This window comes from Oratosquilla oratoria, chromosome 41 (assembly GCF_046742065.1).
Source record: "Oratosquilla oratoria isolate Oo_2021 chromosome 41, ASM4674206v1, whole genome shotgun sequence".
NCBI lineage: Eukaryota > Metazoa > Arthropoda > Malacostraca > Stomatopoda > Squillidae > Oratosquilla > Oratosquilla oratoria.
The window spans coordinates 13,924,267-13,939,999 of NC_134817.1; the positions used below are offsets into that span (position 1 = coordinate 13,924,267).

At 43.8% G+C, this 15,733-nt stretch overlaps 1 protein-coding gene across 8 annotated transcripts in view; it reads left to right on the forward strand.

The window, feature by feature from the left end:
• Positions 1-15,733, forward strand: part of LOC143020993 (uncharacterized) — a 99,494-nt gene that overhangs the window by 62,820 nt on the left and 20,941 nt on the right. For all 8 annotated transcript variants that reach the window (XM_076178072.1, XM_076178076.1, XM_076178073.1 and 5 more), the window contains 5 exons: positions 1,680-1,851; positions 2,048-2,229; positions 2,335-2,635; positions 4,746-5,014; positions 14,603-14,797. In XM_076178072.1, the coding sequence (XP_076034187.1) occupies positions 1,680-1,851; positions 2,048-2,229; positions 2,335-2,635; positions 4,746-5,014; positions 14,603-14,797 (1,119 nt within the window). The remainder of the gene's footprint in view (positions 1-1,679; positions 1,852-2,047; positions 2,230-2,334; positions 2,636-4,745; positions 5,015-14,602; positions 14,798-15,733) is intronic.

The following is a 15,733-nucleotide window of genomic DNA, read 5'->3' on the forward strand; positions in this document are numbered from 1 at the left end:
GCGATTTCCGAAAACAGTAATATTTATACTAAAAAATGACAAAACTTCCTCCAGAGTTCATCAATCTTTCTGAAACTTTCCATGTTTCATTCATAGTGTTTTTTCCACAAAATGACACAAATTTATCAGTATCTTATCATTCTAAATGAGGGTTCTGAATTTTTACCAGGAAAAAATATTCACAAAATATTGCCGTAAACAAAACAAAACTTCAATTGACCCAAATTACAAGGTAGACTTATAACTTTGTGTCATATTTCATCCCATACTATGTAGAGTTTGTACACAAAAATGGAGCTTTTAGTTCAGTATAGTTATGGACTTTTGTTCATTTGAAAATAGGAAAATTTTCACTTTTTCATGAATATCGACATTTATTACAGCTACAATTGTGTATGTAAAACAGTGAAACTTGGAGTAATTTACCACTGTGACATGCACAATGTGTGGTAGAAAAATCAGCCCTCTATCATTAATCTGAATGTCTCATTATAAGTGGAAGTGGAATGCCACCCTTAAAGAAAATTGAGAAAAATGGGAGATAAGCCAGTTGTTGTTTGGTGATGACACTGCATTTGTAGCAGGATCAGAGGGATTGAGGAAGTTAGTGACAGAGTATGGGAAGGTGTGTGAAAGAAGGAAGTTGAAGATAAATTTGGGTAGAAGTAAGGTGATGAGATGTACAAGCGGCAGACTGGAAAGAGACTGGAGGAAGTAGATAGTTTTGGATACTTGGGTACGAATGTGGCTGAAAAGGGAGGAGTGGGGGTGGAGGTAGAATGTAGATTGAGAGAAGCAAGTACATGCCTTGGGGGATTGAAAATTGTAATGAGAAATAGACATTTGTGAATGGATGCTAAGAGGATATTGTATGAAGGAGTGATTGTGCCGACAGCACTGTATGGGGCAGAAACATGGAACATAAGAGAGGAGGAGTTTGAATTTGTTTGAGATGAGGTGCCTGAGAAGTATGATAGGGATTATGAGGCTGCATAGAGTGAGAAATGAGGAGGTGAGGAGGAGAACTAGGGTGGAATGGGAGTTAGGAGATAGGGTTGATGAAAGAGCATTAGGATGATTTGGACACATGGAAAGAATGAGTGAAGAAGGATTTGTAAAAGAGGTGTGGAAGGAGTGAACATAAGGGGGAGACCAAGGATGAGGTGGATGGATGGGGTAAAAGGGGCATTGGGAAAAAGGGGAATGTCTGTTGAGGAAGGATGGGAGAAGACAGAAGATGGGGTGAATGGAGAATAGTTGTTTATGGTTGATGTTGTGATACATGAGGTGGAGTGGGTGTGGGATGGGGGTGAGGGAGTATGTGTGAAAAATAAAATGACGCAGCCCAAAGGGATTTCACCCTGTCTTCTCCTTTTCTGCATGAGGGGACAGAAAGGGGGAGTCACCAAATTAATGAAGCAGCCTTGCTGTGGATGTGCTGTGTCTTGTGACACTGCTTCTGACCCAGGGCAGTGGGAGAGATGCAGAGATGACCCGTCATGCAGGAGGTGCCAAGATAAGAGGGAGGGAAGTGGGTAGATGGGAGTGGTGTATGTTGGGGGATGGAATGGGTGGGAATTGTTTTTATGACTTTTTTTTTGGCTACCTCTCTTGTAAGGGGGAAAAAACCCTTTGGTATATGTATGTATACATATTTTACACTTTTCACAATTTTTCAGGTTCTTTTCCTTTTCGTCTTATGTCAAGACTGAGAAGGACAAGGATGGAAGGAAGATCCACATGGGGAGGGCTAAGTGTGAGGAGAAGACCTGCATCAAGAAGGGTGTGAAGGCTACCACATATAGCTATACCACCAAGACCAAAGCCAACCTCAGAAAGCATTATGAGAGTGTAAGTAAATACTAAATAAAAAAGATTATTTTATTAAAAAATTTAAATTAATTTTTTTTAATTTATGTGAATAGATACCTAATACATAGTAGTTGTTTACAGTTTTTACTTTTTAGCACTTAGACTTAACATACAAAGTCACAATGAACTAAAATTTTATAAATAATAAATTATTTATTTATTTATATTTTTTCAGATGCACAAGGGCACCTTCAACACCTTTAGGGCAGCATTGGATGGGGCCAGCAAGAGGGGCCGCTCCAAGGGCAGGGAGGATGACTTCTCTGCCAAGAGGACCGGCCGCCAGATGTCCATGGAGGAGTCCTTCAGCAGAAAGGACAGGGTGACCCCAGAGGTCTTGAGGAAGACTTGCACCAGGTTTAAAATTTTATAAAATAAATACTTGTACCTAACCTAGTGCTACCAATAAAGCTACACAAGTTCTAGAAATAAACAATATTTAATTTTTATTTTCTATTTCAGGTGGTTCATTGATACTATGATGCCCTTGAGCATTGTAGATCACCCCACCACCAGGCACTTCTTCAGCCTCATTGCACCGGACTTCTCCTTGCCATCCAGGAGGACCCTGAGGAGGGACATTGATCAGATGTTGGCAACAGCCAAGTCTGACCTCTGCAACCTGCTTTACAACACCAGCTATGTTGCGACTACAGCAGACAGCTGGGCTGCACACAACAGGGCCTTCATTGGCATGACTGGCCACTGGATTGGCAAGGATCTCCGCCGTCAGCATTGCACTTTGGCATGCAGAGAGATCAAGGTAATTTAATGATTTTAAATAAAAATCATATAAATTAAAACTTTTGAACTCTATAACAACAAACTAAAGAAATAAAAATAATTTAAATTACATACATACATATACTAAGGCTTTTTCCCCCTTACAAGGGAGGTAGCCAAAAAGAAAAAGGCATGAAACCATTCCCACCCATTCCATCCCTAAATACACTCCACTCCCCTTCACCCTCCCTCCCATCTTAGCACCTCCTGGATGACGGGTCATCCCTGCACCTTGTCCACTGCCCTGGGTCAGAGGCAGTGTTGCAATTCACAGAACATCCACAGCAAGGCTGCTTCATTAAATCAGTGACCCCCCCTCTCCATCCCCTCATGCATAAAAGGAGAAGACGGGGAGAAATCCCTTCGGGCTGCATCAAATTTTGCTCACACATACTACCTCACCCATTCCACCTCATGCATCACAACATCATCCATATACAACCATTCTCCATTCACCCCTGTCTTCTGTCCTCTCCCGTCCTTCCTCAACAGACATTCCCCTCTTCCCCAAAGTCCCCTTCACCCCATCCATCCATCTCATCCTAGGACGTCCCCTCATGTTCACTCCCTCCACATCTGCCTTCCATACCTCTTTTACTAGTCTTTCTTCACTCATTCTTTCCATGTGTCCAAACCATCCTAATACTCTTTCATCAACCCTATCTCCCAACTCCCTTTCCACCCCTGTTCTCCTCCTCACCTCCTCATTTCTCACTCTATCCAGCCTAGTAACCCCCCTCATACTTCTCAGACACCTCATCTCAAATACATTCAAACTCCCTCTCTATTCCTCTTTTATGTTCCATGTTTCTGCCCCATACAGTGCTGTTAGCACAATCCCTCCATACAGCTTCCTCTTAGCATCCATTCCCAAATGTCTATTCCTCATTACACTCTTTAATCCACCAAGGCATTTACTTGCTTCTCTCAATCTACATTCTACCTCCACCTCCATTCCACCTTTTCCTGCCACATTTGCCCCCAAGTATCTAAAACTATCCACTTCCTCCAGTCGCTTTTCCTTAATGCTCACTTCCAGTTTGCTGTCACTTTCACCCCTTGTACATCTCATCACCTTATTTTTACCCACATTTATCCTCAGATTTCTTCTATCACACACTCTCCCAAACTCTGTCACAAAATTCCTCAATCCCTCCTCCGATCCTGCCAGAAGCACAGTGTCGTCTGCAAACAACAGGTGGCTCACCTCCTACTACCCTTGCATGTACCTCTCGCACTACCCCATCCATGTATAAGTTGAACACCCAGGGTGACATAATGCATCCCTGATGAAGTCCCACCTTTGCCTCGAACCACTCACTCTCTCCATTTCTTATCCTGACACAAGCTCTACTACTCTCGTAAAAACTCTTGACAGCTCCTAGAAGCTTTCCTCCTATCCTGTATATCTCCAAAACCTCCCATAGTGCCTTCCAGTCTACCCTGTCATAAGCCTTTTCCAGATCCATAAAAGCCCAAAAAAATCCTTCCCCTTTCCTATAGCTTTCTCACATATCTGTCTCACCACAAAAATCTGATCTACACAACCTCTGCCCGTCCTAAATCCACACTGTTCCTCACCAATTACTCCCTGTTCCTCTCCTAATCCTCTCAATCAAGATCCTCCCATAAGCCTTCCCAACTACACTTAACAAGCTAATCCCTCTGAAACTACTACACTCACACTTGTCCCCTTTTCCCTTGTAAAGTGGAACTATACAGGCACCCCTCCAGTCCTCCGGCACTCTACCCTCTCTCCAGCAAACATTAAAAACATCACCAGCCAGTCCACCATCACTGTACCTCCTTTTTTTTTTAGACATTCTGCATGGCATCCATCCAGACCAGGTGCCTTACCTGCTTTCATCATCTTAACAACTGCCTTCACTTCATCCTTCCTTATTTCTCCTCCATTTTCCTCACTCATCACGGTCATTTTCTTAGCATTTCCCACTGCAACTATCTCTCCCTCCCTATCCTCCTTCACATTTAGCAATTCCCTAAAATATTGTGCCCATCTTCCCCTTACTGCCTTCTCTTCCATTATCATCTCTCCATAAATATAAATTATTATATATCCTTTTTTGCAGGAGAAGCAGACAAGCAACCACCTGGCCCAGGTCATCACCGACATCCACCAGGAGTTTGGTCTGGCCAACAAAGTGGTGGCCACCACTACAGACAATGGTGCCAACTACATGGCAACATTTAGGCACTTTGGTGCGGCGGAGGTGGCTGTGGAGGGACAGGAGGAGGAGGACCCAGAGGTGGTGGTTGACCAGCCTGGCAACCTCCATGTCCAGCTGCATCAGGTGGCACCTGAAATGGCTGTACAACTGCCAGTCCACTACAGATGTGGGTATGTACATTTAATAATTAATTATTATTTCAGAATGTCTGAAGAAAGGAGGTACAGTTATGGTGGACTGGCTAGTGAGGTTATTTAATGTTTGTTTAAGAGAGGGTGGAGGACTGGAGGAGTGCCCGTATAGTTCTGCTTTACAAGGGACAAGTGTTAGTGTAGTAGTTTCTGAGGGATCAGCTTGTTGAGTGTAGTTGGAAAGGCTTATGGGAGGATCTTGATTGAGAGGATTAGGAGAGTAACAGAGGGAGTAATTGGTGAGGAACAGTGTGGTTTTAGGACAGGTAAGGGTTGTGTAGATCAGATTTTTGTGGTAAGACAGATGTGTGAGAAAGCTATAGGAAAGGGTAAGGATTGTTTTGGACTTTTATGGATCTGGAAAAGACTTACAGGAGGGTAGACAGGAAGGCACTGTGGAGGTACTGCAGATATATGGAATAGGAGGAAAGCTGTTAAGAGCAGTCATGAATTTTTATGAGAGTAGTAGAGCTTGTATTAGGATTAGAAATGGAGAGAGGGATGTGTTATATCACCCTGGCTGTTCAATCTAAACATGGATGGGGTGGTGCAAGAGGTGAATGCAAGGGTAGTGGGTCAGGGGTTGGAGATGGTTAAAGAAAATGGAGAAAAGTGGGAAATAAGCCAGGTGTTGTTTGCTGATGACACTGCGCTTGTAGCAGGATCAGAGGAGGGAATGAGGAAGTTAGTGACAGAATTTGAGAAGGTGTGTGAAAGTATTTAGGGTTGGAATGGGTGGGAATGATTTTATGCCTTTTCCTTTTTGGCTACCTCCCTTGTAAGGGGGAAAAAGCCTTGGTATATGTATGTATGTGTGAAAGAAGTAAGCTGAAGATAAATGTGGGCAAAAGTAAGGTGATGAAATGTACAAGGGGAGAGAGTGACAGGCTGGAAGTGAGCATGAAGGGTGAGAGACTGGAGGAAGTGGATAATTTTAGATACTTGGATGCGAATGTGGCAGGAAAGGGATGAGTGGAGGTGGAGGTATAATGTAGATTGAGAGAAGCGAGTAAATGCCTTGGTGGACTAAAAAGTGTAATGAGAAATAGACATTTGGGAATGGATGCTAAGAGGAGGTTATATGAAGGAGTGATTGTGTCGACAGCACTGTATGGGGCAGAAACATGGAACATAAGAGAGGAAGAGAGAAGGAGTTTGAATGTGTCTGAGAAGTATGATAGGGGTTACTAGGCTAGATAGAGTGAGAAATGAGGAGGTGAGGAGGAGAACAGGGGTGGAAAGGGAGCTGGGAGATAGGGTTGATGAAAGAGTATTAGGATGGTTTGGACACATGGAAAGAATGAGTGATGAAAGATTAGTAAAAGAGGTGTGGAAGGCAGAGGTGGAAGGAGTGAATATGAGGGGGGCATCCTATGATGAGATGGATGGATGGTGTGAAAGGGGCATTACAAAAGAGAGGAATGTCTGTTGAGGAAGGACGGGCAAGGACAGAAGATAGGGGTGACTGGAGAAGAGTTGTGTATGAATGATGCTGTGATGCATGAGGGGGAGTGGGTGGAGGATAGGGGTTGAGGAAGTATCTATGAGAAAAAATTTGATGCAGCCCGAAGGGATTTCTCCCCGTCTTCTCCTTTTCTGCATGAGGGGGCGGAGAGGGGGGTCACCGAATTAATGAAGCGGCCTTGCTGTGGATGTGCTGTGTCTTGCAACACTGCTTCTGACCCAGGGCAGTGGAAAGGATGCAGGGATGACCCGTCATCCAGGAGGTGCCAAGATAAGAGGGAGGGAGGAGGGTGGAGGGGAGTGAAATATGTAGGGAATGGAATGGGTGGGAGTGGTTTCTATGCCTTTTTCTTTTTGGCTACCCTTTTGTAAAGAAGTAAGGAAAGATGAAGTGAAGGCAATTGTTGAGATAATGAGAGCAAGTAAGGCACCTGGGTTGGATGGATGTCATGCAGAATATCTGAAAAAAGTTACAGTGATAGTGGACTGGCTGGTGAAGGACTGAAGGAGTGCTTATATAGTTCCACTTTACAAGGGAAAAGGTGACAAATGTGAGTGTAGTAGTTTTAGAGGGATCAGCTTGTTAAGTGTAGTTGGGAAGGCTTATGGGAGGATCTTGATTGAGAGAATTAGGAGAGAAGCAGAGGGAGCAGTTGGTGAGGAACAGTGTGGGTTTAGGACAGGTAGAGGTTGTGTAGATCAGATTTTTGTGGTGAGAAAGCTTTAGGAAAAGGTAAGGATGTTTTTTGGGCTTTTATGGATTTGTAAAAGGCTTATGACAGGGTAGACAGGAAGGCACTGTGGGAGGTATTGCAAATATATGGGATAGGAGGAAAGCTTTTAAGAGCAGTTGAGAGTTTTTACAAGAGTAGTAGAGCTTGTGTTAGGATTAGAAATGGAGAGAGCAAGTGGTTTGAGGTAATGGTGGGACTTCATCAGGGATGTGTTATGTTGCCCTTGCTGTTCAATTTATACATGGATGGGGTGGTGTGAGAGTTAAATGCAAGGGTAGTGGGTTGGTGATTGGAGATAGTTAACGAAAATGGAGATAAGTGAGAGATATACCAGTTGTTGTTTGCTGACGACACTGCACTTGTAGCAGGATCGGAGTAGGGATTGAGGAAGTTTGTGAGAGTTTGGGAAGGTATGCGAAAGAAGGAACTTGAAGATAAATGTGGGTAAAAGTAAGGTAGACAGGGTAGACAGAAAGGCACTGTAGGAGGTTTTGCGGATATATGGGATAAGAGGAAAGCTTCTAGGAGCTTTCAAGAGTTTTTATGAGAGTAGTAGAACTTGTTTCAGGATTAGAAATGGAGAGAGTGAGTGGTTCGAGGTAAAGGTGGGACTTCGTCAGGGATGTGTTATGTCGTCCTGGCTGTTCAACTTGTACATGGATGGGGTAGTGCAAGAGGTAAATGCAAGGGTGGTAGGTCAGGGATTGGAGATGGTTAAAGAAAATGGAGAAAAGTGGGAGGTGAGCCAGCTGTTGTTTGCTGACGACACTGTGCTTGTGGCAGGATCGGAGGAGGGATTGAGGAAGTTGGTGACAGAGTTTGGGAGAGTATGTGATAGAAGAAAGCTAAAGATAAATGTGGGTAAAAGTAAGGTGATGAGATGTACAAGGGGTGAAAGTGACAGCAGACTGGAAGTGAGCATTAAGGGAGAGCGACTGGAGGAAATGGATAGTTTTAGATACTTGGGTGCAAATGTGGCAGGAAAAGGTGGAGTGGAGGTGGAGGTAGAATGTAGATTGAGAGAAGCGAGTAAATGCCTTGGTGGATTAAAAAGTGTAATGAGGAATAGACATTTGGGAATGGATGCTAAGAAGAGACTGTATTTACCTAGTTGTATTTACCTAGTTGTATTTTGCGGGAAGGGGAGCTATGCTCGTGTTGTCCCGCCTTTGTATCTTGCAGTGTCTAGTTTGTTTTTAAACTCATGAATGGTTTTTGCGCATACTATTTCATTGTCCAGTTTGTTCCAAGTGTCCAAAACTCTATGAGGAGTGATTGTGCCAACAGCACTGTATGGGGCAGAAACATGGAACATAAGAGAGGAAGAGAGAAGGAGTTTGAATGTGTTTGAGATGAGGTGTCTGAGAAGTATGATAGAGTGAGAAATGAGGAGGTGAGGAGGAGAACTGGGGTGGAAAGGGAGTTGGGAGATAAGGTTGATGAAAAAGTATTAGGATGGTTTGGACACATGGAAAGAATAAGTGAAGAAAGACTAGTAAAAGAGGTATGGAAGGCAGATGTGGAGGGAATGAACATGATGGGACGTCCTAGGATGAGATGGATGGATGGGGTGAAGGGGGCTTTGGGGAAGAGGGGTATGTCTGTTGAGGAAGGATGGGAGAGGACAGAAGACAGGGGTGAATGGAGAATGGTTGTATATGGATGATGTTGTGATGCATGAGGTGGAATGGGTGGGGGGATGGGGGTGAGGTAGTATGTGTGAGCAAAATTTGACGCAGCCCGAAGGGATTTCTCCCCGTCTTCTCCCTTTATGCAGGGGGGACGGAGAGGGGGGTCGCCGATTTGATGAAGTGTCCTTGCTGTGGATGCGCTGTATCTTGCGACACTACTTCTGACCCAGGGCAGTGGACAAGGTGCAGGGATGACCCGTCATCCAGGAGGTGCTAAGATGGGAGGGAGGGTGGAGTGGTGTGGAGTGTATTCAGGGATGGAATGGGTGGGAATGATTTTATGCCATTTCCTTTTTGGCTACCTCCCTTGTAAGAGGGAAAAAGCCTTGGTATATGTATGTATGTGTGTAAAAGTAAGGTGATGAGATGTACAAGGGGAGAAAGTGGTAGCAGACTGAAGTGAGTATTAAGGAAGAGAGATTGGAGGAAGTGGATAGTTTTAGATAGTTGGACGCGAGATTGGCAGGAAAGGGAGGAGTGGAGGTAGAGAGGAATGTGGATTGAGAGAAGCGAGTAAATGCCTTTGCGAATTGAAAAGTGTAATGAGAACTAGACATTTGGGAATGAATGCTAAGAGGAGATTGTGTATACCTAGTATTTTATGGGAAGAGAACTACTCTCGTAATGACCCGCTTTTGTATCTTTCAGCATCCAGTTCGATCTTAAATTCTTGTATAATTTTTGCACTCACTGTTTCCTCATTCAGTTTGTTCCAGATATCTATCACTCTGTGTGGGAAGCTATGCTTTTTCAGATTCTTCTGTAACTATCCTTTTTAAGTTTCTTTTCATGTCCTCTTTTTTTTTTTTTCTTCTATCCCATTTTAGTAAGTCATTTCTTTCGAGGACTTCCATCTCTTTCATAATTCTGTAGATGGTTAGTAGGTCCCCTCTTTCTCTTCTTTGTTCCAGGGTTGGTATTTCTAGTTTGTCTTATCTTTGTTTGTATGTAAATTTGGAGAATATTGGTGCTATCTTTTTCATTGCTCTTTGAATTCTTTCTAATTTCTTTATGTTCTTTTTAGTACTAGGTGTCCATAGTGTCACAACGTACTCCAATTTTGGTCTTATCAATGTAGGTAATATTTTCTTTACCATTTCTCCATCCATGTAGTCAAAGGCCACTTTCATTGATCTTAATAAATTGAAAGTTTCTCAGATTAATTTGTTCATATGTTCGTCTGGTGTCATGTCATTTGTGATAGTTATTCCTAGGTCCCTTTCCGAGTTGACTTTTTTAATTTCTTTTGTATCAATTTTGTATTGTCACAATATTTTGTTTTTGCTTTTTCCAAATTCCATTATACTACATTTCTTGATGTTGAAATTCACTTCACACTTCTGACTTCATTTCCAGATTTTGTTCAGGTCTTTCTGTAATGATTTGTAATCTTCCTCTGTACTTACTCTCTTTAGTAGTTTTGCATCATTTGCAAAGAAATTCATATAAAATTCCACACCATCAATGTCATTTATATATATGGCAAATATTATTGGAGCCAATACAGAGCCTTGTGGGACACCACTTATCATTTCTTCCCAATTTGAATTCTTTTCAATAAGTACCACCCTCATATTTCTCCCGTTCAAGAAATCTTTTATCCATTCCAATAACTTTCCTTGTATTCCACCTATTGTTTCAATATTTCTTAGTAGCTTTTTGTGTGGTACTTTGTCAAATGCTTTTTGTAAATCTAAGAAGGCACAATCTGTCCATCCGTCCCTTTCTTGAATTATTTCTATCAGCCTCAAGTAAAAGTGTATTAAGTTTGTGGCATGTCTAAATCCAAGTAAAGGAGTGATTGTGCCAACAGCACTGTGCAGGCCAGAGGCATGGAATGTGAGGGAGGATGAGTGAAGGAGTTTGAATGTGTTTGAAATGAGGTGCCTGAGAAGTATGATAGGGGTTACTAGGCTGGATAGAGTGAGAAATGAGGAGGTAAGGAGGAGAACGGTGGTGGAAAGGGAGTTCAGAGATAGGGTTGATGAAAGAGTATTGGGATGGTATGGACACATGGAAAGAATGAGTGAAGAAAGACTAGTAAAACAGGTGTGGAATGCAGAGGTGGAAGGAGTGAACATGAGGGGTTGACCTAGGATGAGATGAATGGATGGGGTAAAAGGAGCATTGGGGGTGAGGGGAGTGTCTGTTGAGGAAGGACGGGAGAGGACAGAAGACAGGGTGAATGGAGAATAGTTGTGTGTGGATGGTGCTGTAATACATGAGGGGGAGTGGGTGGGGGATAGGGGGGTATGGGAGTGGATGTGAGAGGGGGGTCGCTGATTTAATGAAGCAGCCTTGCTGTGGACGTGCTGAGGCTTGCGACACTGCTTCTGACCCAAGGCAGTGGGCAAGATACAAGGATGACCCGTCATTTAGGAGGTGCCAAGATATGAGGAAGGGAAGTGGGTGTATGGGAATGGAGTATGTTAGGGATGGAATGGGTGGGAGTGGTTTTTGTTCCTTTGTTTTTTGGGTTGCCTCCCTTGTACATACATACATATACCAAGGCTTTTTCCCCCTTACAAGGGAGGTAGCCAAAAAGGAAAAGGCATAAAATCATTCCCACCCATTCCATCCCTGAATACACTCCACGCCCCTCCACCCTCCCTCGTATCTTAGCACCTCCCGGATGACAGGTCATTCCTGCACCTTGTCCACTGCCCTGGGTCAGAAGCAGTGTCGCAAGATACAGCACATCCACAGCAAGGCCGCTTTATTAAATCGGCGACCCCCCCTCTCCGTCCCCCCATGCATAAAAGGAGAAGACGGAAAGAAATCCCTTCGGGCTGCATCAAATTTTGCTCACACATACTACCTCACCCCCCATCCCCCCACCCATTCCACCTCATGCATCACAACATCATCCATATACAACCATTCTCCATTCACCCCTGTCTTCTGTCCTCTCCCTTCCTTCCTCAACAGACATTCCCCTCTTCCCCAAAGCCCCGTTCACCCCATCCATCCACCTCATCCTAGGACGTCCCCTCATGTTCACTCCCTCCACATCTGCCTTCCATGCCTCTTTTACTAGTCTTTCTTCACTCATTCTTTCCATGTGTCCAAACCATCCCAATACTCTTTCATCAACCCTATCTCCCAACTCCCTTTCCACCCCCGTTCTCCTCCTCACCTCCTCATTTCTCACTCTATCTAGCCTAGGAACCCCCATCATACTTCTCAGACACCTCATCTCAAACACATTCAAACTCCTTTTCTCTTCCTCTCTTATGTTCCATGTTTCTGCCCCATACAGTGCTGTTGGCACAATCACTCCTTCATATAGTCTCCTCTTAGCATCCATTCCCAAATGTCTATTCCTCATTACACACTTCAATCCACCAAGGCATTTACTCGCTTCTCTCAATCTATATTCTACCTCCACCTTTTCCTGCCACATTTGCCCCCAAGTATCTAAAACTATCCACTTCCAGTCGCTCTCCCTTAATGCTCACTTCCAGTCTACTGCCACTTTCACCCCTTGTACATCTCATCACCTTACTTTTACATACATACATACATACATATACCAAGACTTTTTCCCCCTTACAAGGGAGGTAGCCAAAAAAGGAAAGGCATAAAATCATTTCCACCCATTCCATCCCTGAATCACCTTACTTTTACCCACATTTATCTTTAGCTTTCTTTTATTACATACTCTCCCAAACTCTGTCACCAATTTCCTCAATCCCTCCTCTGATCCTGCCACAAGCACAGTGTTGTCAGCAAACAACAGCTGGCTCACCTCCCACTTTTCTCCATTTTCTCTAACCATCTCCAATCCCTGACCCACTACCCTTGCATTTACCTCTCGCACTACCCCATCCATGTATAAGTTGAACAGCCAGGGCGACATAATGCATCCTTGACGAAGTCTCACCTTTACCTCGAACCACTCACTCTCTCCATTTCTAATCCTGACACAAGCTCTAATACTCTCATAAAAACTCTTGACTGCTCCTAGAAGGTTTCCTCCTATCCCATATATCTGAATAACCTCCCACAGTGCCTTTCTGTCTACCCTCTCGTAAGCCTTTTCCAGATCCATAAAAGTCCAAAAAACATCCTTCCCCTTTCCAATAGCTTTCTCACATATTTGTCTTATCACAAAGATCTGATCTACACAACCTCTACCCGTCCTAAATCCACACTGTTCCTCACCAATTACTCCCTCTGTTCCTCTCCTAATCCTCTCAATCAAGATCCTCCCATAAGCCTTCCCAACTACACTTAACAAGCTAATCCCTCTGAAACTACTACATTCACACTTGTCCCCTTTTCCCTTGTAAAGTGGAACTATACAGGCACTCCTCCAGTCCTCCAGCACTCTACCCTCTCTCCAGCAAACATTACATAACCTCACCAGCCAGTCCACCATCACTGTACCTCCTTTTTTTAGACATTCTGCATGGCATCCATCCAGACCAGGTGCCTTACCTGCTTTCATCATCTTAACAACTGCCTTCACTTCATCCTTCCTTATTTCTCCTCCATTTTCCTCACTCATCACGGTCATTTTCTTTGCATTTCCCACTGCAACTATCTTTCCCTCCCTATCCTCCTTCACATTTAGCAACTCCCAAAAATATTGTGCCCATCTTCCCCTTACTGCCTTCTCTTCCATTATCATCTCTCCATCTGCACCTTTTACCTTTTCTTCTCTACTTGATTCGCCTCCTCTTCCTCTTTTAATTTCTTTCCAAAACATCTTTTTATTACTTTCAAAATTTTCTGTCATACTCTTACTTCAAATCTGCTCCCCTCTTTGCCTCCTTTACCTTTTGCTTTACTTCTCTTTTCTTTGTACCTCTCATATGACTCCCTCGTCCTATTTTGTAACCAAACTGTGAAAGCTTGCTTCTTCTCTTCTACAACCTTCTTTGTTTCCTCATCCCACCATTCACTACCCTTAATACCCTTCCTTCTATTTCCTTCTTGTTCCACACACCATCCTTGCACACTCTGTGACTCCCTCCTTGAACCATCCCCATTCCTCCTCCACACCTAACTCTACTCTATCCTTCACTCCCTCCCACTCCTCCTTCAGCTTCTTCTTGTACTCCTTCTCCTATTCCTTTTCATTTAAAGAGTTCACTCTAAGCACCTCCCTACCTTTTGTCCCTTTCCTCTCTCTCCATCTATCCTCCACTCTCAACTTACCTTCCACCAAAAAATGATCTGATATTCCCCCACCCTCTCCCCTTAGCACATGTACATCCTTAACTCTTCCTATCATAATCCTATTTACCACTACATAATCCATCAATGCTCTATCTACCACCCTTCCATCCACCACCCTCTCCCATGTGTACTTATGCTTGACTTTCTTCCGAAACACTGTATTTGCTATCATCAACTCTCTTTCGAGACACATTTCCACCATCAACTCTCCACTACGATTCTTTCCTGGAACTCCACATTTCTCAACCACTCCATCAATTGGATCATTTCCTACCCTAGCATTAAGGTCTCCCAGTACTATCAATGTAATAGTACCTCCCTTGTAAGGGGAAAGCCTTTGGTATATGTATGTATTATTTCAATAACATTTTTATTCTTTCAAAGGATTTCTTTTGTGTGAGATAACTTTGAAGGAAATGGGAAAAGTATGTGAATATTACAAGTTGAAAAATTTAAATAATTTAAATAACAACTTTGAACAAATTTAATTTCAGTGCACACACCATCAACCTGATGGCCACTGTGGACGTGCAGTCTGTGCCAGGGTGGAACCACGGCCCAAGTGCACCTTTCACCAAGGCTGCCTCAAAGGCCCAGGCCACCTGGAACCTGCAGAACCGCAGCTATATAGTGGCCAACTCCATCAAGGAGAAGACTGGGAGGAAGCTAAAAACCTTCTGTGTCACTAGGTAAGATTCTTAGATTCATACCTACATACATATACCAAAGGCTTTTTCTCCCTTATAAGGGAGGTAGTCAAAAAACAAAGGCATGAAAACCACCCCCACTCATTCCATCCCTATCACACTCCACTCCCCTCCACCCTCTTCCCACCCTCTTATCTTGACACCTCCCAGGTGACGGGTCATCCCTGCATCCTGTCCACTGCCCCGGGTCAGAGGCAGTGCCACAAGACACAGCACATCCACAGCAAGGCCGCTTCATTAAATCGGCGACCCCCCCTCTCTGTCTCCTCATGCAGAAAAGGAGAAAACTGGGAGAAATCCCATTGGGCTGCATCAAATTTTTCTCACACATACTACCTCACCCCCCATGCCCCACCCATTCCACCTCATGCATCATAGCACCATCCATACACAACCCTTCTCCATTCACCCCATCTTCCGTCCTCTCCCATCCTTTGTCAACGGACACTCCCCTCCCTCCCAATGCTCCTTTTACCCCATCCATCCATCTTATCCAAGGTCACACCCTTGTGTTCACTCCTTCCACCTCTGCCTTCCACACCTCTTTTACTAGTCTTTCTTCACTCGTTCTTTCCATGTGTCCAAACCATCCCAATACTCTTTCATCCACCCTATCTCCCAACTCCCTTTCCACCCCTGTTCTCCTCACCTCCTCACCTCCTCATTTCTCACTCTGTCCAACCCCTATCATACTTCTCAGACACCTCATCTCAAACACATTCAAACTCTTTCTCTCCTCCTCTCTTATGTTCCATGTTCCTGCCCCATACAGTGCTGTTGGCACAATCACTCCTTCATACAGTCTCCTCTTAGCATCCATTCCCAAATGTCTATTTCTCATTACACTTTTTAATCCACCAAGGCATTTACTTGCTTCTCTTAATCTACATTCTACCTCCACTCCTCCCTCTCCTGCCA